Raw genomic sequence first — 22682 nt, forward strand, 5'->3', positions numbered from 1 at the left:
TTCTTCATTAGGTACCTACAGGGCATGCATGGGTTGAGTGTCCAGATTAGGTGAACTGGACCTTTTAATAAGATCATTGCATTTCTGGACAGGCAGAAATAGGAGAAAGCAGGGGAAGGTGTTCTGCAGCCCTGTGCAAGAGGGGGAGAGATTGGTAGGGAGCAATGCTTGTGTCTGTCTCTGCCCCGTGGCATCTGAGTTGGAGGTGCACCATGGTACCTTCATCTCCTAAAGCCTCTCACATCACACAGCTATGTACCTGCAGGAGATTTCACTGGGAGCCACAATAAGACTGAGCTAATTTTTGTTGCATGGGCTTTGTTTCTGGACTGGAATCACTTCTACTCCTGAAGACAATTCTCTGATTGTAGCTGCGTGAGAAAAGGATGAACATCTCCTTTCCCGTGGAGGCCAAACAAGATAAAAGGTTGTATGTGTTACATTTATACTCTTATTGCGCAACCGTTCTGTAGTTAGCTGCTGTCAGATGATGCAGTAAAGGGCAAAGCATCTGGGCTGCCTCAGGAGCAGTCTTGGCAGAGTGCTCCAAAAGTTTGTATGAGTTGTGTCAAGCATCCCAGCTTGTACCATTTCCCACCAGCCCAAAAATCACCAGCAGAAGAGACAGATTTCTGCTTCGGGCAGTGTCTGAAGGGAGGGGCAGGGAAGGAGGGCCCTGGTGCAGACTCTGGGATGTGTAGGTGGCTTTGGTTATGACAGGGCTATTTTCCCAGACAGTCTCACTTGATTTCCTCGTGGTGCTTGGAAGTGGACTTACTGTAATTGGCATGAGTCACTTCCTTGTTATCGGTGGTTTGGAACCACTGCGCACGGAAAACACGCCTGCAGCACGGCTGAGTAACTCCCTCTTTCTCTTGGGTTTTGCATTCAGTTTCAGGATTGCAGACTACATCGATGCTGGGTGTCGTGGTCTAACCCCAGCCAGCAACTAAGCACCACACAGCTGCTCGCTCACTCCCCAGTGGGATGAGGGAGAGAATCGGAAGGGTGAAAGTCAGAAAACTTGTGGGTTGAGATAAGAACAGTTTAATAATTGAAGTAAAGTGAATAGAATAGTAGTAATAGTAATAAAAATAATATAATAACACAATAATAATATGCAAAGCAAGTGATACACTATACAATTGCTCACCACCTGCCGACCGATGCCCAGCCCGTCCCCGAGCAGTGATCACTGCCCCCTGGCCAACTCCCTGCAGTTTATGTACTGGGCATGACGCCATACGGTATGGAATAGCCCTTTGGCCAGTCTGGGTCAGCTGTCCTGGCTGTGCCTCCTCCCAGCTTCTTCTGCACCGGGCAGAGCATGGGAATCTGAAAAGTCCCTGACCAGTGTAAGCACTACTTAGCAACAACTAAAACATCCGTGTGCTATCAACATTATTCTTATACTAAATCCAAAACACAGCACTATACCAGCTACTAGAAAGAAAAAATCAACTCTATCTCAGCTGAAACCAGGACACTGGGTGAAAAAATTCCCTTTTTAAAATGGGAAGGAGATGGAAAGGAGATGGAAAGCTGAGGTCTTGACCACTTGTGTTTGTTAAGCCTCTGCTCTGTTTTTTTTTTTGTGAGAGTGAATATTTTACATGGCAACCTGTTGATCAAATCCCAGCATTCAGACTTATGTTCTGTTGCACAAAGTCCTTTCATGTCTCCTGCTGTCTCCTGGGACACTTTACACTTTCCATGTAAACTGTACTATACTTTTACTCTATGATACAGGATGCCCAGAGGTATGATATGGCTTTGAAGTCAAGATATGGAGTTGATGTGCAGTGCACTCAGCCTTTCATGTGGGGATGCCCAGGCCATCTAGCTGCTCATGGAGACACTTGAGAGCTGTAGGATCTGATGGTCTCCTATTGAGTGATTGTGTCTGTATCTGACCGAATAACAATGGCTCTGCTGTCAGATGAAGGGGGAATGCCTGGTGGCAGGGCAGGAATTGAAGGTAGACTTTGGGTGCCTGACACAACACATGTGATCACGAGAAGAGGCAAAACCTCTTGCCATGTGATGCAAATGGGGTTTTAGTCACTTGAAAGGGATGCATCCAGCACTGAGCTAGACAGGGGCACAAGCAGCTGGAAGAGGTTTCAACTTGCTCCTTGGCTGTATCTGAGACCCTTGGGAAAAGGAGGTGGGCTGTGCCTCAATTTACTTTTGTTAATCAAATTATCATCTGTACCCCCATGTTTCTAGCTACACAGTGGTGTTACTGTTGTCACCAGGTGTAGAGTCTTTTTATGTATGGGACTTTTCCTTCTTGCTCTGTGATTGTATTGTGATATTTTGTGGTCTGATGCAGCCAAAATCCGTTATTTTAATAGATATTGTTGACTGACTGCTTAGTGAATTTAGGTTTTACAGCACATAAAACACTTTAATTCTGCAATCCGAGAGCGCCATATACCTGACATATGTGCTAAGGAATTGCATTCTTGTAATAGTTCAGAAACATGAACGATCCCACTTCTGGCTGGATGCTGTGCATTTTCAAGTCTCAATCAAAAATCCTTCAGAGCTGCTACCTCTAAAAATCTGCAGTAGTTTATATTGGGTGTTTACTCACAGTAAGATTTTTTTTTTTTTGTTTAAAAAGTATGTTGAGCATCAACAGTTCCTGGCCCCAACCTGCCCAGATAAAAGGCTTGGTTGTAATTTTCAACAGTAAGGGAGTCATGTTTTGTTCAAATTGCACTCTGCTTCAAGCATTCACAGGAGGATTTGCTGAAGGTCCTGCAGATCTGCTTTAATCATACTGAGCTTTCAGTGTAAACTTTATGGGCTGGAAATGCACAAGCGAATATATAGGAGAGGACTGGAGAATGACAAACCCCCTGTCTGTATGTTTTTAACACTGAGCTTTCATTGATCTCCCCTCCAGTTGACTGATCTGTATATACAGTGAAGATGGAGGTCAGGGGATAATTGCGTCCTTTAAGCATGTTTAGGTCTGAGCAAGCATCAGGAAACAGCAAATGATCAAATTAGCAAAGAGAAGGGATGGTTTGAGTGCGAGGCTGAAATATAGGGAGCCTGGATTTGTTTCCTTTCTTTGGCACAGACTCCTTCTGTGAGATCGGACAAATCATTTTGATATTTAAACACTTTCAAAACTCTGTCCCTGAGCCAATTCCCCATCTGTAAGATTTGGGGGCTATAGCAGTCAAATGTTTTGATTAGGGGAATAATATATGCACTTAAATTGAAACACTCAGCAGCGTATTGAAATAGAATTCCTCAGAAAGAGCAATATTCCTCTGCAAAATAATCTCTTGTGACAATTAGCCAAACCTCCAGAACTGGAGTGTTTAAAACTAGATAGATCAAAATAGTGGAAAACATACAGCAAGTGATTTCTATGAACAAAGAGGCGAGGTATCGGCTGGCCTTTTCCATCTCTTAGCACCGTGATTCAGAATTTTGCTGCTTGTAGGCACAGTAACTTTTTCTTTTCATCAGCCCTCAGTTTTCTGGCCACACAAGAGAGTGCTTGTGTGAAAATCCCAGCAGAAGGAGTCTCCACCAAGTACAAATAAGGACACTGTCAGCAGCACCACCATGTGCCTTTTCACACTGTCCTGCGGGTTGCTTGTACCCGAATCTGATGGGTCTGCTCTGTCAGTGAGAGCATGCTCCAGCTTTGATTTTCCTTTGCCCCCGTTCCTGCAGGGGGTAAGCTGGCAGGCAGTGGCAGTGAGGTTTTGTTGTGGGACTGATGCCATTAATTCATTGCAAATGGGTAATGCAGGTCTTGGGTTGGGAACTGGTATAAATTATTGCTAGCATGATGTTGGTTCAGACATATGAGCAGTGGGAGCTGGTAACCAGGACTGCTTTTAAAATAGACACAGACACATTATATAAAGACTCAAAAGTCTGTAATGGCAGAGGAATGAAGCTGCTGATCCAAGAGCTCCTTTGCAGGTTTGTTACCTAGAACCGCTTTCTCCAGGTGCCTTCATGGGGTGTCACAGCGATAGTGACACTTCCCTCTCCAGATTAAGTCCTGGCTCATGCGGAGTCCATGCGGTGATGCCCGAGTTGGACCCCGGGGTGGGTGGCAGAGTATGGCTTGCCATCCTGAAAGTTACACCTCTGCCTGCGCTGCTCAGCTGCCCAGCCCAAATTACCAGAGAATTTTATCATTTGGATAAATACCCACATCTCAGTGCTGACTGCTACCCCCTGAGAGACTGAAGGCCCCCAACGATGCCCAGAGCAACTCATCTCCTCTCTTCCAGATGATCCCAGCTCATTTCTCATGTACATTTTAAGGTGCAGGGCTCCTGACTGTAAGGTGTGTTAATGCTTTGATTGAAGGCCCTATTTCTTCCCCACTTGTCCACATATATCACTTCTTCTGCTGACTGAGATGCTTTAACTTCTCCACCTGATTGAATGGAACAGGCCAAGTGCCAACCCTTCCCTGCCAGGATTTCTGTGCTTAATGCTGAGATAAGACTAAAATCCCAGGCACTTTTTTCTGGTAGTTTTAATCATAAATAACTTTTCTTGACACCTTGCTTCAGTTCATGCCATGCTTTGTGTCAGATGCACTCCTCTCCGGAGAATTTAAGGAGGGTATTTCAAAGGAACCAGATGTTTAATCTTTCTTGTGGAGTTGGCTGCCACACAGAAGCTAACTGGAAATTGAGAATTGTTTTGCACTTGAGAAAGCCTTTCCATTTTACTGTCTTTTTAAATCAAGCTATCTAAGCTGTGTATTGGTTTAGCATTATATAAACTAAAAAAAGAACACACTTGCTGCATGCCGTCACTCTGTTTACTCTTTGCCAAGATAAGCCCTTCCTGGCAAAATGTCCTGTATTGGTTTTGCATGGCAAGGTTTTGGTAGCAGAGGGGCTACAGGATGGCTTCTGTGAGAAGCTGCTGGAAGCTTCCCCTGTGTCCGATAGAGCCAATGCCAGCCAGCTCCAAGACGGACCCACTGCTGGCCAAGGCCGAGCCCATCAGTGATGGTGGTAGTGCCTCTGGGATAATATAGTTAAGAAGGAGGGGAAAGAAACCATGGGCAACTGGAGCCGGAGAGAGGAGTGAGAATATGTGAGAGGCACAACTCTGCAGACACCAAGGTCAGTGAAGAAGGAGGGGGAGGAGGTGCTCCAGGTGCCAGAGCAGAGATTCCCCTGCAGCCTGTGGTGAAGACCATGGTGAGGCAGGCTGTGCCCCTGCAGCCCATGGAGGTTAATGGTGGAGCAGATATCCACCTGCAGCCTGTGCAGGACCCCACACTGGAGCAGGGGGATGCCTGAAGGAGGCTGAGACCCTATGGGAAGCCCATGCTGGAGCAGGCTCCTGGCCGGACCTGTGGCCCCATGGAAAGAGGAGCCCAGGCTGGAGCAGGTTTGCTGGCAGGACTTGTGACCCCACGGGGGACCCACACTGGAGCAGTCTGTTCCTGAAGGACTGCACCCTGTGGGAGGGACTCATGTTGGAGCAGTTCATGAAGAACTGCAGCCCGTGGGAAGGACTCATGTTGGAGAAGTTTGTGGAGGACTGTCTGCTGTGTGGGGGACCTGGCGCTGGAGCAGCGTCAGAGTGTGAGGAGTCCTCCCCCTGCGGAGGAAGGAGCGGCAGAGACAACGTGTGATGAACTGACTGCAACCCCCATTCCCTCTGTGCCGATGGAGGGGAGGAGGTCAAGAATTGGGGAGCAAAGTTAAGCCTGAGAAGAAGGGAGGGATGGGGGGAAGGTGTTTTTAAGATTTGGTTTTATTTCTCATTATCCTACTCTGATTTGATTGGTAATAAATGAAATTAATTTTTTTTCCCCTAGTCAAGTCTTGTTTGCCTGTGATGGTAATTGGTGAATGCCTGCTTTTGGGAATCTCTCTTCATAGCCTCCTGCATTTTTAGGTACCAAATGCATACTTGGTAGTCATCTTACTTCCCCAGCCATCCCAAAGGGATAACAGCACAACCCTACCCCATTAAGGTGCTGTGACAATAAATAGTCTCTTTGAATGCTTCCCTCTGATTACTTCTCCATCTCCACTCTTCCTTGGGATGTGGTTGACCAGTTGCTGACTGACATAGCGATGTTTTGCTTTACCCTGACTCCTCTCCCGGTCCCATAAGTAGCATTCTAGTGGCAAAGACACAGATGCCAAGGTGGAAAAGCCATAGCCGAATTCCCTGGGTGTGCTTAGGAAAAGATGGTGTTTCTTCCCTCCACTTGGCTCAACTGTTTAAGTGTCTGGTGGTGTCACCTTTTTGAAGAAAGATGCAGCTCCACAGAGAGAGAGATTTCAAATCTGGAGATTTTTATGAAGAAGGGTCAATCTGAAACATGGAAGACTAGCCAAAATCTGCTAAAAATTTGTCTCTGTGTTCCTTTTGCTTCATTTCTTCATTGGATGCATATCAACAGGTTACTGGGGTGCAGTTTGGAAGAAAAGTGAAAAAAAGAAAAAGAAAAAAAAAAAAAAAGAAAACTGACTTGTGTCTTTCAAATGCCTCTCAGGTCCTCAGCCCGAGACAGAGCAAAAGGGATCTTTATTTTTGGAGGGTGCTGAGCCCTATGTCCTCTGAATGTAAGGTCCCTTTGGTTGCTTAAATTAGGGACCCATAATTGCAATTCTTCCCAACTGTGCGGTTTGTGGGATGATCTCTCTTCTACGCACCTCCTCCCCAGACTTTCTGATATTTCTCTGGCACAGGTATCCCCCTTGCTTCTGTCTAGTTCCTAACAGGGGATGTGTTTCTTTTGCTGCCTTCCTATCAGAGGACCGTTGCCAATTCAGGTTTCACTAGAAACCGCTGTGCCAGCTCTTTGATATTCAGAAGCTGTGGGGTTTTTATGTCTGTTTCCTGACCTAGCATGACTCTACTGATAATGAGAGAACCTCAGTGCTGGTGTCTCAGCAGCCTAATATGGGAGGTCAGTCAGTAAATACAGTTACAGTTTTCTTTGCCTCAGCAAAGACAGTAAGTCGAACACAATGTAAACAAGGTGGTTGGATCACTTCCCCCACCAGTAATATTTGTCGTTATGCAGGCAAATTTAATGGACGTGATTAAATCTCATGTTCCAGCTTGGCAGCTGATTAGCTGCAGGGGGCAGGCAGGAATTTCCTTTCTGTTCCAGGGTTACACTCTTTCCAAGTCCTCCTTCATGCTTGTGCCAAAGATCTCAAAGTGCTTTGCATTTTTAATTATGCTTCTTCACGCCCCTGTGAAGAGTGGAGATGAGAGACAGCACGATTGGCAACGGAGCAGTGGGAAACTGAGGCACTAGGAGGTGGCAGCCTGCTTGGGATGAGAAAGACAGTTGCCATTAGACTTGAAGAAAGGAGAGCTGAGCATCCCAGAAATCTTCTCTTGGGCTTTCTGTGGGTCTATTGAACTTATGCCTAGCTCTCAACAGTCTGTGTCTTTAACACACCAAAGTCTTGTTTGTCTGCAGGGACAAAATGGTGATTTTATGTCTATATTAGTATACAGTCACTAATGGGGAAAATGTATCTTTCTCCTCTAGAAATTTGAATTTCTTTATTTTTGTCTTTCATCACTCTATTCCTCTAATTTCTGAGCAGAACGGCCTGTATATGTGTTGTCTTTGTATGGAAAAGCACTTTGCTCTGAAATAGCCTCAGGTGTTGGCCGTGGCTGAGGCAGAGAACAGGTTCAGCTCCGTAAATGACATGCTGCTTTGTCCCTACAGGGCAAATTAGTGAATTTACTGTGTGGATTCACCTTCAGTGGGTGTACACTGAGGAAGTTACACCGCCTTTGATTTCTTTACCTGTGCACAGCTGAAGAGCTGGCCTTGCAACATCAAGGAGGAGAAAATACTCTTCTTATTAAGGCATGCTTTGGTCCAAAGAAGAGACCATAGATGTCCTGACAAAACTGTCACATAGTAACCTATCTTGCCTGCGTATTGCTAACGCTGTGGCTGACGAAACATGGAGAGCAGTAGGGATTAGCTGAGTCTTCACCCTCCTTCTCAGGGTGGTGGGAATGGAGAGTGGGCCTTTCCAGTTTACTTAAAGCCTAAAGCCCAATGGGGAAGAGTGTATTTTGGATCTGACAGGGTGGGGAGGGTTTCTTAGACGTGGGGTTTCTTACTTCTGTCGTGGATGATTTAAGCTTTATGATTTCACATGAACAGCATCCCCCAGAGGCTGGTTTTGGGAATCCAGAGTGGCCAGAAACTTCTGATGTGCAGTCTTGAGCCAGCAACTTGATGGCGGGAGAGAAGCAGCTATTCAGGCATACCCTATTGCTATGGGGCATCCTGCCCAGCCCGCTGTCAGGGTGGGAACAGAGGTGTCTAGCTGTCATACTCTGAAGCTTAGGGCTGAGTCAAAGCCTGGCTTACTAGGCATTTCAGTTTCTAAGACGGGTGTCTAAATAAGATGTCTGAATCTGATCCTTAGTCTAGTCTCAAAGCTTAATTGTAAATAAACAATATCTTAATCACTTCATGGTTTCCAGCTTTCTTTCCTTGAATGTCTCTGTGCTGGCATTTGGAGAGCATTCATCATAGTGGTAAATGAGTGTCTGTTTGGTCTGCGTATGGTATAATTAAGTATCAGCTGAGCCCATAGCATAATGTGATAATTCTCATTCTGACCAACTGAAATAACTCATTCTAACAACTGTGCTCTTCTTACTCATCTCTTTCAGTTCCCAAGAAGCTTCTGCATGAAACCCAGCCAAGACCAACCAATTACCAAGGATTTCAGAAGCCACATTTTCCACTGCGACCAAGAGTGTTTGATCCCAATGTTATAGGGGACGACGTATTCCTTTCTGATGTCTCTCCTTCCAACATAGGGCGAGCTCTCCCAGGTAGCTATGACTATTGCGATGTTGGTCCAAACCTAACTGTGTTCTGGTAACTGTTCTCTTCTATGTCCCCTTGTCTGGGTTTCTATACTGTTCCCAAACCCCATCCATGCCACAGTCAGAAAGAGAAGCTTCAAGGCGTGACCAGCGATGGACTAAAGTGAACTGTGAAACTCACACTGGGTTCCTTGAAATAGCAGTCATGGACATGCATGTCAAAACTCGTCACAGAAATACTTTGCAGACCCATCTAATACAGTAGCAAAGAAAAAAAACCAGGGCAGACACAGTAGATCTGGCTCACAGGGGACAGAGAAGTTTTCAACTGAGCTTTGAAATAGGATGCTATTTTCATAAAATGCAAAGTCAAGAGATATGAATGAAGTCAAATCTTAGCCATCTATAGGGATAAGTGAGTACGAGGAAGGGATGGTGTATGAATAAAGGAAAAGCACAGGTGAGCACATATTGGGTTAGCTGGTGGTTTTGCATTGTGTCTCCCAGCACGCAGGAGATGGTATATGACATTAGATCTGAAATTCCCAGCCTGTGCTCCCAGAGATTCAGCTTTAGGGTGGGAATGCGCAGAGCTACCTTGTCTCTGTCTACACTCTTGGCAAAGTTAATCCACAGCTTGGATAGCCAATCCACAGATAATTAAGAGTCATCAATAACAGATTTGTCAGGTTGGAGGCCTTACTGAAAAATTGGCAGGGAAAAGAATTTTGAGTTAGACCAAAACAGATTTTGTGATCCTGGTGATTCTTTTAAGCAAAAAAAAAATATCCTGAACTCATTTTCATTCATCTAAACATTTCACTTCTACAAATGACATGTTTTGTTTAGTTTTCACATTGTTTATTCATTAATTTTTTAAATATGCACCTCTTTACAAACAAAGATGTAATTTTGAAATTAAAAGCTAAAAGAATGTTTTGAAAATAGGAAAAGGAAATATTTGGACATTTCTGTAATCTCCCTTCCCATTTTATTTCTTTCATTAAAACCATTTGCTAAAGTCAGACTGGTATCTTGAATAACCTCTCCTATGCTTCTACTGTGGTGTTGGGCAAATTTACTGCTAGCTGAAATAATTTTGTTCAGCTTTTGTGTAAAGTCACAGGGAAACACTTTGAGTGACTGGGAACAGCTAAGAAAGGGTGTTGAAGAGAAAACTAGTAGTAGGTGAGCTGATTAGGCATAGACAAGGTCTTCGAAGCTAGCGAGGAGGAAAGGGGATGTCTTTTAGTATGGTCCTGGAATGAATGGCAGACGAGGGAACCGCATAGCGTAGCAACACATGGCCCTTGTGAAATTGTGTTTGTTTGTTTTTTTCCCTTCTGCGTAACTCCAGTCATTTTCTGTCTTCCCTGTCTGTGCTTGTACAATCCTGCAGATGACAAAACCAGTTCTGTGGTTTTGTGGTGCTCTTTGCCAGAGTATAGTGTATGCAGACGAGTATTCATTTAAAAACTTGTTTGATTGCATCTGTTCTTTGGACAAGTCAGAGTGAAAAAAAAAAAAAAAGATTCTTCTTACATCTTACATGAGAGGAGTTATGCTTTACTCTGTCTCCTAAATACACCATTATTGCACAGCATGCTTTACAAGGGATGCCCCTTGCCCAACAGAAGTGGTGTCCATCTGAGCCTTTCCTGGCTGATCTAGCACATGCCCATGGAAGACCCCACTGTAAGTATTATTTAAACCTTAGTTCTAGTGAGATCCCGTGAATGTATCGACAGTGAGAGGCAGGTGGGTTGTCACTAAACCAGAACTGGACATGTGAGAGAGCGTGGCACAGAGGCCCCAAGTTCATATCCCACCAGCTCTGTGCAGCTGCAGTCCAGACACATTAACTGGACTTTAATGCAGAGTTGTAGAAAACTCTCAAAGACCTAGCAGGAACCTGGAGCCACCTAACTCAGCAGTCCTTTTTATGATGAGATATATATTTATGAAATATATATGAGATTATATCCTGGTGGTGCCCTTCATTTTCATTGATTGTAAAGGGTTTTCAGATTAACTAGTTCAGAGCCAGACCTCAGTATGTAGACATCTCAGGCAGGATTCAGTTACCCCCATATACATGTGTCATTTGAGATGACCTGGGGTGTTCACCTGGCTTCTAGATGCTGCCCTAGAAGGGTGAGAGTTTCCCTATATCCCTTTTCATAACTGCCATCTCTGCATGGATGTCCTCCTGGCCCTGGGGTGTCTTAGATGTCTGTGTATGAGCAAATACATTAAGCTTTAAGTGTCTGTTACAGGGAGAGCTGAATAACTCTCTAGGATGTGTCAACTAATAGCAGGATTCAGTTGCCTCAGTTTAGATGCATAGTGCTACTTGAGATGCTCTGAAGTGTCATGTTTTTAGGTTCAGTTTTTAGAAATGAAAAATCTACCCTGCTTTCATGGATTTCTTTGCAGGAACAGTGGTAGAGAAAAATCCAACCACTTGTACAGACATAGATTTACCAAGCAAGGAGAATAAAGGAAAGATTAGAGGACCTGTTGGTGCCTACATCTGAATTAAAAGATTTTCCAAAACTTTGCTATTGACTTCCTGCTGAATGCGCCCTTGACCCTCTGTGCTCCAGTGCCTCTATTGGTACAACTGGTCTTCGGTGATCTCTGTTCTCCTAACGCAAGAGGTTCTTGGGATATTTTTCCCTTTTGGATCTGCCACCCAGGCACCCATGTTTAAAAACTTTGCTTCAGGGCCAGTCATTAACACCTTGGTAGCTTGTAACGTGCAGCTTTCCCAAGGCCATGCAGCTATTCAGTGGCAGAGATACAACTGTGCCCGCATTCCTCGGGGCTGATCCCTTGCAGCGACACCTGGACTTCCATCCCCGCTGATTCTCCTCCGAGGCAGATTAGGAGTTGGCATCACTGCATGCACGTTCATGCACTCAGTCCCTCTCCATCCAGTATTACCTGTTCTCTTTGACACCCCTCAATTTCTGTTGCTGCTTCCCTGGGCTGAGCCGCTGTCTGGCACAGTGGGAAGCTGAACGTGACATCCCACGTTGCTGGGTTTGCAGGGAAAGGAGACGGATCAGGCAGCCGGTGAACACAGACCATCTCACGTCGTGGCTGCTGTCAGAGTGCTTTTACTTGCATGGCACTGATGGCGTTATCAAAGATGGACCTGACAGCTTCCTGAATTTAATACCTGCAGATAAGTGGAAGACAGGTGCAAGTCTGTGATTTTTACGGTGTGCTGCTTGCTTTTGGACAGAACCAGACAGCCAGGAAAAGGAGCCTGAAAAACTGTAATAGCTACAGTTAAACAATCACATAGATGATGGAGCTGGATCCTGTGCACCAACTTTTTTGTGTGTTTAAAACAATTAGTGTTTTGTGGCTAGTGGGGGTGTCTGCCCGCAGATCAAGGTGCAGGGAGCACTCAGCAGCGAGCTGATAAGGCCTGAAAGGGTCTCTTTCAGCCTCCTGAAATTAGCTGCCTCCTTAGCTCCAGTCTTCAACAAATAAAATCAAATCATTAACCCATGTTCACTCACCTCTCCAAAGGGGAAATGGTGCCTGGGTGAAACACAATACGAGCAGGCTTCTGAAGGAAGTCATAAACTCAGGTCAGCCCTTCCCCAAGAAGGCTGGAGAGAAAGCACGTCTGTTTGCCAGGTGTGGATGGGTCACTCCAGCGCGACACCGGCAGAGGGTTGCCGGCTCTGCCTGTGCTTTCCAGTCCTTATTACAAGCTTAGCTGAACCCACTGTTGATAAAGGCTCCTTTGATTTACATAAGAGAAAAGAAACCTGATTATATATTTGCTGTAGTGTAGGTGGGTGTGTCTAAGTGGTGACATGAAAGAGCAGGAGACGGGGGAGAGAAGATGCTGCCTGGATGCAGACAGGGTATGTGCTCAGCTGAAGCTACCTGAGAAGGTTTAGTTGCCCCCCCAAAAGGGGCAAATTTGGGTGGCTTGCTGTTGAGCGGCTCCAGATTTCTGAATGCAGATGCTGACCTGGTGGGGATAGGGCAGGGTAGGGCTGGGGCACGTGCCTCATTCCTCATTCCCTTTCTGTTTCAAAGCAGAGAAGAAGAAAGGGAGATCGGCCACCTTCTACCCTCTAGACAACACCCCCTTCTTGCTTCCTGTGGATGAGACACAACCGCCGGCGCTCAACAGCAGCATGGAGCCTGTGGGCGTTAGCACGGAGATGGCACTGCTCAGCAACATCCTAGCAGCGTATGCCTTTATCACAGGTAGGTCTTGCGGCTGCCATCTCTCTGGGCTCTTGCAAGCTCTTTGTAGACCCTCAATTGAGCCTACATTTCACAGTCACCTAGGGCTAAATCTGCCTCTTTGAACGGTTTATATTTTTCATTTGTCTCTCAGCAAATTCTCCCTTGAAAGACCTGACCAGGGCAGCTCTAGCAGACAGTATATAACAGGGTTTATTGTGCTCTGCTTTCCACTGGATTTTCTCTCATCTGGAGTTAAATACAATGTAATCTTACATGTGGTATTATTCCTAATGCTCCATTTTCCTGGAGATCAAAGCCTGGCTCATTAGGGAGGCAAGCTTGTTGTCCTGTAATTTGGAAAATAAGCAGCACTCAGATCGTTACCCTGCTTAGAAGAATTTGGCTTATCTTCAGTAGAAGTGTGAAGATGAAGTAACTTGAGAGTCTGCTTAATTGCATATTTAAATCTAGTTTAGAGTTAGATTTCCTTGGATCACAGTTTATCTTTCACCCACATGTATCTTTCAAATAACAGAGGAGCAGTCTTCTAATAAGATTCGCTTTAAAAGTTGAAATAAAGATTGTGTTCCCTACTGAGCGCTCGGGGTCAATAACAATGATGATAGCAAATAGTACAGTAGAGGAAAGTGATACAGTGCAAATATTTCTCATCCGACAACTGCATGAGGTACCTTGTCGGCAGTAGGGATTGCCTACAGAGTTGGAGGACCTAACCCAAAAAAAGGAGGAGCACTGGCTGAATAACATTGGATGCACTAATTCAGCATATTTTAGGCCAATCTCTGCTGCTTTCCCCAGAAGGAGGGCCCTGGTTTCTGTGTAACTAGCCTGCCAATGCAGGACACACTGTTTGTGGTCACTTTTTTCTTATAGGTATTCTCCATTTGTTTAATGAAAGGTTTGTATCCTTATTACCTTGCAATGCTTATTGCCAAGCAATATTACCTTGCTAGTAATGCTAACGTGTTGCTCTTTTACTACATGCTGTTAATAATTCTGTGTACTGTGGCCAGTCTGCTAGCACCACTGTAATGCAATTATGCCATTCTGGAGCATTGAAGTCTATATCACTAAAACTCCAATATTTGTGAGCTAGTTTTTCACATCTGTGTGCCATTCAGTCTTGATAATTCAATAAATACTAATGCATTCTTGGTGCCATGCTCTTGCTTTTGCTGAGATACCACCATGCTGCTACAGACAAGTATTTGGATTTGAAACAACTAACTTAGGCTTTGCATTTTGGAATAACTGAGTAGATTAGTAAGCGTGTTTCTGCACATTTAGTGGAGGGTTCTTCTGAAAGGACCATGAATGGTGAATCCAAAGTTCTGCCCTTCTATACGTCAGGATCCATCTTTTCATGACGCCTTTAAGAAGCAGGCAGCTTAAGTGGAATTAGTAGTGTTCTTCAAAAAAGATAGCTGAGTAGGATATATTTTTGCTAGCATGGGCTTCTCTAAGGAAAGATTAGAAAAAACAAACTTTAAAGGAGTCTTCCATCTGTTACACTTCTCCCCGCTTCTTACCTACAGCTGCCATTTTTTGACATGAAAATACCCACATTCCCAATATTACTATAACATAAAATGCTATTAATATTATTTTCCCCATCTGAACAGTAATGGGCAGCAGAAGGTTGTAGGATTTATGGTCAAGGACAGTTGGGGCTATGATTCAGGGCTGCTGCTGCTGCCCAATGGACTTTGCTTCCATTGACCACAGCAGAACTCTTTCACCCTGCAATCATTTTGTAGGGCACAAGGCCTCGATTCATCCCCTTCACAAGGTGTCAGTCTTGGCAGGAGCCTCTAGATTTTACTGTAGCACAAATAATAAATAAGGATGGCTTTAACTATCTTGTTGCTGTGGGATTTGCTTGCCCTCTCATGATCTGGTCTCCTCGTCATGTGTTCACATCCACTGGATGTCAAATAGGTAAAACTCAGACCTCACGACTTTGGTTTCCAGTGGTAAGTTCAGGAGCTTGTTGCTCATGTTTTCCAGTGTACTTAACCATGGCTGTTAGATGCGTTTTAGTCTCAATGATACATGTGTTCAGTTCATTATTTATTACAAAAATAATTGATGGCTGCCCCACGGATTGAAACAGCAGATGCCCTAAACCATCTTTATTTGCTGCATGTAATTTAGCCCTCTGCTTTTAGTGGAAAGGATGGATTTGGCATGATTTATTTTGTTATATGTGAATATGGAGAGGTTTTAGATTATGAGTTCAAAGACAAGCTGTGTTGCAGGGCACAGCTATCATTTGCATAAAACTAGAGCACTGCAAAGCCATCCCTCTTCATATTGCAGATTTTGAGCAACAGAACAGTTGGAAATTTTTGTGCTCGCCTGAGTTTGGGGCCCTGAAGGCGGCTTAAGCCACAGCAGCTGTTAATGTCCATAGAGGAGCCATTATAGTGGCTCAGGAGAGGCAGGGTATCGGGCGGCTAGGGAGGGCTGGTTCTGGTTCACACATCTTCCCACGGCTCCTGACCACAGCCTTGGTGCCAAAGAGAAACATTAGTGCAAGAACTGCTCTGTTTCATGATGCCAAAAATGTCCCTCAGGTAAAATATGCAGACTGAAAGTGCTGTTTTCAGGGCTTCCCTGTGCTGATCGGTTGGCTCAAAAGAGGACTTTGCAAGAGAAAACTGTAAATAGGCAGGGGCAACATGTAAAGATGTTTTTTCTGTTGAGGCAGAGGATGGTGTATACCCTCAGAACCCTTCAGGAAAAAGAACCTGTGGGCACTTGGTATTTCATGGGTAAAGTGTGTGCTTGAAAGGATGATCCACTCTACTACTTTTCCTGCCTCCTGGCAGTGGGGTGTCTCTTAGCCTGGGGACAGCATGCACAAATCAGTCAGATCAGCTCTGTGGTCAGTGGTGTTCACATTTGCTGCACAAAATGGCAGGTTTGGGTGGGCAGCTGCAGGTGAAGAGTCTGCAGGCTGGGTCACTCGAAAATGCAGAGTCTTGTAGCGCACAGAGAGAAGTGCTAATATTAGCGAAAGCCTCTGTGCTCATTTCCACCATCTTTTTGACTGATGTTCCCATATAAAAGTTGGGAACATTCCTATTAACAACCGAAGAGTTAAAATCACAGCACAGCAGAAAGCAAAGCCTCTCTGCAGTCTCTCTTGGTTTTCACCGTCAAATCTGTTTGCAGCTATCGTCGTGGTTAGGAGTATCAAAGCCAGTTAGGTGTTAGTCTTATCCCAGCTTCCAGAACCTTGAAAACAACATTTCTTCAGAAACAGGGAGAAAGCGTGAACAATGTCAATTGGAGTGAATTTATCATCTGATCAAACAAATAAATATTATTTAGAGTTCAGTCTTGCAAAAGACATAGAGATGCTGTTAATTTGAAAGCTGATTTTCTTTATAGAATTAGTTTTTTAATTAGATGCAATGTCTGCCTACAAACCTCAGACCTGTTATTTGTCATGGACCTGTTCCAAAACCTGTCTGAGTGTTCGGAAAGACTTCACCAGTGTCAGTGACAGCTGGAACTGTCTTTGCAGTCACAGTTACCAGCAAGACAAGAACTATCCCTTGTGGTTGTATAAATATTAAACATTCAAATTGTATCAGAGCACTTCCAGTGCATCCTTTTGGACAGGGGACTTACTCCAGTTTTGTCATTGCATTCAGGCTGAAGTAGTTGGAGGGAAACCTCCACAAATCCCTGTTTTATTCTTCTTCCACAAGCAAAGCTTTGCTGCCAAGTCATTAACAAGGGGCTTCCAAAAAACAACCCAGGGGAGATCATTCCAACTTTTAGACTGCTTGGCCTGAGCCTTATTAATAAGGGGCTCCTGGAGAGCTTCCTCTGTTCTACCAGGGGATTTCAGCAGCCTGTGGGGATAACTGTAAATTCTCTAGAAGATATTGCTCCTACTGTTTGTCTGGCCATGCTTAATGCTGAACCTTTTACTGAGGCCCTCTGAAATTTTCCTCCCCACTGAGGTTTCTGAATGCATGAAGCCATCACAGGAAGCCAGCAGCGTTAATGCCTAGATTGTTTTTTATTTATTGAAACAATTTATTATAATAGCAATAACAACCTTGGCCTGGGGCATTTCCTGGGGAATTAATGGCAGTCTGGGCTGATGCTCCCAGCAGATTGTTAGCCCTCAGGAAACAGGCTCCGTAATTGCTGCTGGTTTGGTTGGAAAAACAAAATAAAATGTGTTTCTAATTTTTGGCCAGTTTGAGTGCCTAGAAAATGGTGGCTTTTGTATAGAGACTTATAAAAAGCATATATCTTTTGTCTGCATGGATTAAAATCAGGCTTGAATCAGTGACATTTTCATCAATGCTTTCAGTCCAGAAAGAGAAATGCCAGGAAGGTGAAAAGTAACCCTAGCTAAAGAGATTGACAGCAACTGGGTCCTGCTAGAAGTTTAGGAGAAAAACATAACTCTGACCTGTCATCCACAGCAGTGGAAGAAAAAGCTACACTGGTCAAAATCCATGTGTTAATGGGTATACACACACACGAATGCATATCAAAATTATGTTAACACCTGCTACTGATGTCTTTTAAAGAGCTTTTTTTTTCAAATATAATGAGTGTTTTGAGGAGCTTCAGTGTTGGCATGATGAATCTGAGCAACATTTGAGTTTTTGGAAGATGCTGAGCATCCATTTGCTGAAGAGGATGCCTCTTTTTGGTGTTTGCAGGTAGAACATGCAATGGGGAGGCTCTCAAAATCACTAATCAACTGTTAAACCCCCAAATCTAGGCTATTGCTGACTTGGCTGCTTCAACTGAGAAAAAGCAGAGCCCGTGGTTTTTAGCTTAAGTTGCTCTTTCTGCTATGAAAAAAAAAAGATGTTGCTGTGTGAGTGGATTGTGCGTATGATAAATGCCAAGACTGCAGTTGAATGTAGGGTTACAACTCAGTGAAGAAGTCCAGACAGTGTCTCAGATATTGACAGAGTAGCTGTAAGAGCTCATAAATGCCACTGGAGCCCAAAGATTCAATTACAGCTATCGCACTGCATGAAGGGCTATACATACAAGCACAAGCAGGGGATGAAAAATGGTTGCTTAAGTAGCAATCGAGATGCAGCTTGCTCATGAGCTGGGTACAGTAGCATGGAAAAGGGAGCGTGGAGGAGAAAGGAAAAGCAGGACATGGACAAAAATGGGTGAAGAGAAACCGCATGTGTCTGCGTCTCAAGCTCCAATCTGTTTTTTTATAAGTTGCTTTAAAAGAGTGAGCAGTGGAACTAATGCAACCAAATCAAGCCCATGTGTGTGCAGGAACATGGTACTCAGGAAAGCGTGCCTGGAATCCTGTCAGCCTTGCAGAGCGGAGGCAGCCTGAACCGAGCATCTTCCAGTACAAACAGATCAGTCCTGCTCATTTGTTCTTCTCACACTGCCACGCTCTGGGTGTCCTTAGAGCCCTCCTTAGGCCTACTTGCAAGTGGAGCTTTGCAATTACTATCCTGAGTTATATTGCACATGGAGGTAAAAGCGCTATCGGGTAGTGATTCTGCTTTTCCCGGGGTTTTCAAATCTCTGAAATTCAGGCCACTTCTTTACTGTTCACATAGTACCAGCAACTTTGCTACTGCACAGAAAGGGCTGAAGTTTTGAGTTCTGCTCCTTGAGTTCAGAGTTGCCATTAGCTTCATTGGAGCCAGGATTTCATGCAGCCAGATTGCTACAAGAGCCATTGGCACATCCTTCATGCCTGCTCTGGTATCTTCTCTTTTACCTTTGGAGTTTTGCTGTCTCGCTTTTGTCAAAATATCTTAGCTTAAAACCTCTGGCTTTGGTCTCACTTGACTTTCCAACTACTGCTGCATTTCTCTCCTCTTTTTTTTTCTGGACTTGCTGAATGCATATGCTGCAGTTTTCTCCTCTTTTTTGTAATCTCTCTTCAGCTTTTTCCTCATGCCATCCACACCAACCACTCTAGCAATGGTCTCGTTTTATTAGCCAATTTTCAGACTATCACGACATCTTCCTCCACCTTGGCTTGTTAGTCACCTTTGAGGTTCATTTGGGAGAGAGGTGAAGAGCACAAAGGCGTTTTGTCTCTATAACTGTTCCATGAGCATCTCCAGGCATTGAACTATGCATTGCCTTGAACAGTGCACAACTCAGTGTTTGGGCTCTGTCCACAGAATCAGAGAATAATTTAGGCTGGAAGAGGCCTTCAGGGGTCACCTGGTGCAACCCCCTACTCAGAACATGGCTAACTTCAAATTTAGAGCCACTTTGAAATTAGAGCAGGGTCTTGTCCTGTTGAGTTTTGAATATCTCCAAATGGTTTCCAGTTCATCTTCTGCAAACTTTGCTTTAAGGAAATCAGCTGGAGAGGGCAGTTTCTAAAAGCACAGTGGGGGGAAGAGAAGGTAGAGCATAACCTTTTAGTTACAGAGATCTTTTGGGGCCGAATGTCAGGCTCTCAGCTGGTGGGAACTGTTACAGCTCCATCACTGAGTTCAAGGGAATAAGACTCATCTGAGGAACTGATTCCATCCTTGAACTCAGGACTCCCAGCAGACACAGTGGAGCAGATGCAAGCTGGCCTTGACACTTCTGCTCGGTTCACCTTCACCCATTCAGTGTACCTATAAACCTGGAATATGCCAAGATGATTCAATCCAGGGGAACCACACTAGCAACATTTATCATAATTACACTTCTAAGTAGTCCCATGACCTGAAAAAAAAAAAAAAAGGTAGTGAATAAACAAGACAACCTAATTTAAAAGGCATTGTGGATCCTTTGGAGACTTGTTATATCACCTCTGAAATGTGGCTGTGTAGGATTCATCCTGTTAGTGCACCAACTCCAGCTATGCTTGTGTAACACAGGTATACATTTTGGTGGTCTGGGCGGAGAGCCAGCACACTTGCCTTAGATAAGCAAATGAAACCTATGAATAAATAATATGTATTTTTCCATGCTGCAAGGCTTCCCATTTCAGCCGGGCCAGAGCACAGGGAGCTTTGTAAATAATCTTTATTCCTTGTACGATGATAATGGATACAACAGAGAGATGCACTTAGCTGCTGCTGGGTGTGCAGCACCCTAGTGTCAACCCCGCTTGCACAGTCACTGGAATTAGCATTTAATTCTGCGGGCTGCTCCTTCCCCTTCCAGAAAACTCCAAGACATGACTGCAGCAAACTCACATTCTGCATGCGGGCAAATGCCTTGGCAGCAAATCCCACATTTAAATTCCCCTTCCTGATTTCCCTGGGGAGAGGAGGCAAAGGAGGGCTTGGAAGTAAAAGAAACCATTAGAAACTCTGCCCCTCCAGAGACCGTGGCTGGTGTGTGCAGAGAGGAGCTGTGTGTGTTTTGTTCTTTTAAGGGTTGTTCTTGAGAATCATTTTCTTTCCCCTTTCAGAAAACCCTGAGCGGGCTGCTCTGTATTTTGTCTCTGGGGTGTGTATTGGACTTGTCTTGACCCTGCTGGCCCTGGTGCTAAGGGTGTCCTGCCGAACTGACTGCAAACGCTCCTCTGCGAAAAAACCTCCTCGGGAGCGGGAGAGCGACAGCGACAGCAGCGACAGCGATGACGATTCGGACACCACTTCGGACCTGTCTGCCCGCAGGCACCGCAGGTTTGAGAGGACTTTGAACATGAACGTCTTCACTTCGGCGGAGGAGCTGGAGCGAGCTCAGCGGCTGGAAGAGAGGGAGCGCATCATCCGGGAGATCTGGATGAACGGCCAGCCGGACATCCCAGGGACCAGGAGCCTCAACCGTTACTACTAAGCCATGGGGAGTCCAACCGTCCTGCCCTGCACCCTGGGGCTCCTCCACACATGATAGAGGAGAGGGAGAGAAGGAGTGTTACATGGGTATCTCCCCTTTTCCTTTCAGGCGTGCTACCTGGAGCAGTGTGGATGGACAGCAATAAAGCTTTCCCTGTCTCCTTCTCCCTGACATATTGCTATCACCCCTCTTCACGGACACTTTCTGGTTACAACAGAGGTGGTTGCCAGCTTCACTTGTTAGTAGCAGGCAGGAAGGTGACAATTATAATCCTCCCATGTGGGACATGGAATTCGGCATGCTGCGGTACGAGTCCTCCTCTCTTGGCTGGGGAGAGAAGTTGTCCAGGTTTTGGTGTTCATTTAGGATTTTTTGGTTTCACTTTCCTGAGGACTGTGGGAGAATTGTGAACAAAATGATAAATCTGGAAAGATGATTTGGGAAGGGAGGGGGAGGTGCATCCTGACCGATTGTCTTGTGACTTTAGAAGCCATGAGATTAACCTAATTAAAACCCAACAGCAAATATGACTTGTTAAGAACTGGGGGATGGGGGGGAGGGGGATTCTTCCATTGTGAAATCATCTCGGTGCTTGGATGTTTGCCATAGTGTATTCAGTTATTTATGGCTGTCTTTTCATCTTCCTTTTCAATGGGAACATTTCTTTTTTACTGACACCTCAGGGATAAAATCCTATTATTTTTTTGAGTCTGTTCTCCCTGCTGGCCCCTGTCAAACCCAACCCAACCCACCTCCAACAGTGAAATATGGTAATATAAGAGATGTGTCAGTGACTGGTGAGCAGTTAACAACCTCAAAGAGGTTGAAAAGGGTTTTCTTTTTGTTTTGTTTTAAATATATATATATATATATTTGAAGATGCTGCACAGGAATGTGCCTTATTCTTTTTTTTGTTGTTAAACTACAGTTTTCCTATGGATAGCAATGCACAATGTTTTATATATTTTATTAAAAAAATAAAAAAAATAAAAGGTCTATGTTTACCAGAGGAAAATGGAGACAGAAAAAGCCACATATGACAACAGAATGGGGAATAAATGCTAAATAAACTCTGGTTTTCTTCAATACATTTGAATTTGCATCCTCACTTTTGGCATAGGTGTTACTCAAGGGAGATGCTTTGGAAGAGTAGCATGCCTCTGCAGGCAATCCAGGCTGACGTCTTCTGCATGCAGGAACCTGGAGGCTCTTTCTCCTTCGGCTGCAGCCCATCAGTCTACTTCTGCAGTACACATAAGCAGGAGCAGCTGAGCAATGTGTTGTTTCTCAAGGGGCCATACCAAAGCCTACACGCACCAAGGGAAAGAGTCCCAGTGATTTCATGATGCTTTGAGTCTGTTGCCCAGACCCAAATCATACCTGGGCCAGAAGCAAACGTTAAATAAACCAAAGAACACATGGGAAAAAGGTGAAATATATCTTAGTGCTCCTTCAGTTGTCCCATGGAGTGTTCAATGGGATATCAGCACCCTACTCGCTATCTAGGTGCTTATTAGTCACTCCCAAGCACCAGTTCAGATCACTTCAGCTATAAAGCTTGGTGTTTTTCAAGTCTGCACAACCCTGCTTTAGCCTGCATGGCTTTGGGATGTGCTACTCTGTCACTTAGATATGCTTATGTCTTAAGAGTTCACAAAATGCCAGCAAAGCAAATAACGACCAAAAGCTCTGAATGCCCAGAGCTTTCCCCTAGCCTCAAGGAGAGATGAACATGGGTGGACCTGCCCGCAAGATGACTGAGAACATTAGAGTGGGGCTGTTCATGTGCTGTGCCAAACAGCTGCATGGTGGGACAGCCCCCTGACACCAAGGGCCGC

At 44.7% G+C, this 22682-nt stretch overlaps 1 protein-coding gene across 6 annotated transcripts in view; it reads left to right on the plus strand.

Moving 5' to 3' along the window:
* The window catches only part of EVA1A (eva-1 homolog A, regulator of programmed cell death), a 210360-nt gene extending 188478 nt beyond the window's left edge, over window positions 1-21882 (plus strand). For 5 of the 6 annotated variants that reach the window (XM_009467323.2, XM_087777159.1, XM_087777157.1 and 2 more), the window contains 3 exons: window positions 8686-8850; window positions 12910-13083; window positions 20474-21882. In XM_009467323.2, the coding sequence (XP_009465598.1) occupies window positions 8686-8850; window positions 12910-13083; window positions 20474-20844 (710 nt within the window). In that variant the 3' untranslated portion in view covers window positions 20845-21882. Of the gene's footprint in view, window positions 1-416; window positions 428-8685; window positions 8851-12909; window positions 13084-20473 lie in introns of those variants that run through there. The other variant, XM_087777161.1, reaches the window with a different exon arrangement.
* The last annotated feature ends 800 nt before the right edge of the window (window positions 21883-22682 follow it).

Source organism: Nipponia nippon, unplaced genomic scaffold, assembly GCF_047370975.1.
Source record: "Nipponia nippon isolate SJK-2023a ecotype South Korea unplaced genomic scaffold, ASM4737097v1 scaffold_4, whole genome shotgun sequence".
NCBI lineage: Eukaryota > Metazoa > Chordata > Aves > Pelecaniformes > Threskiornithidae > Nipponia > Nipponia nippon.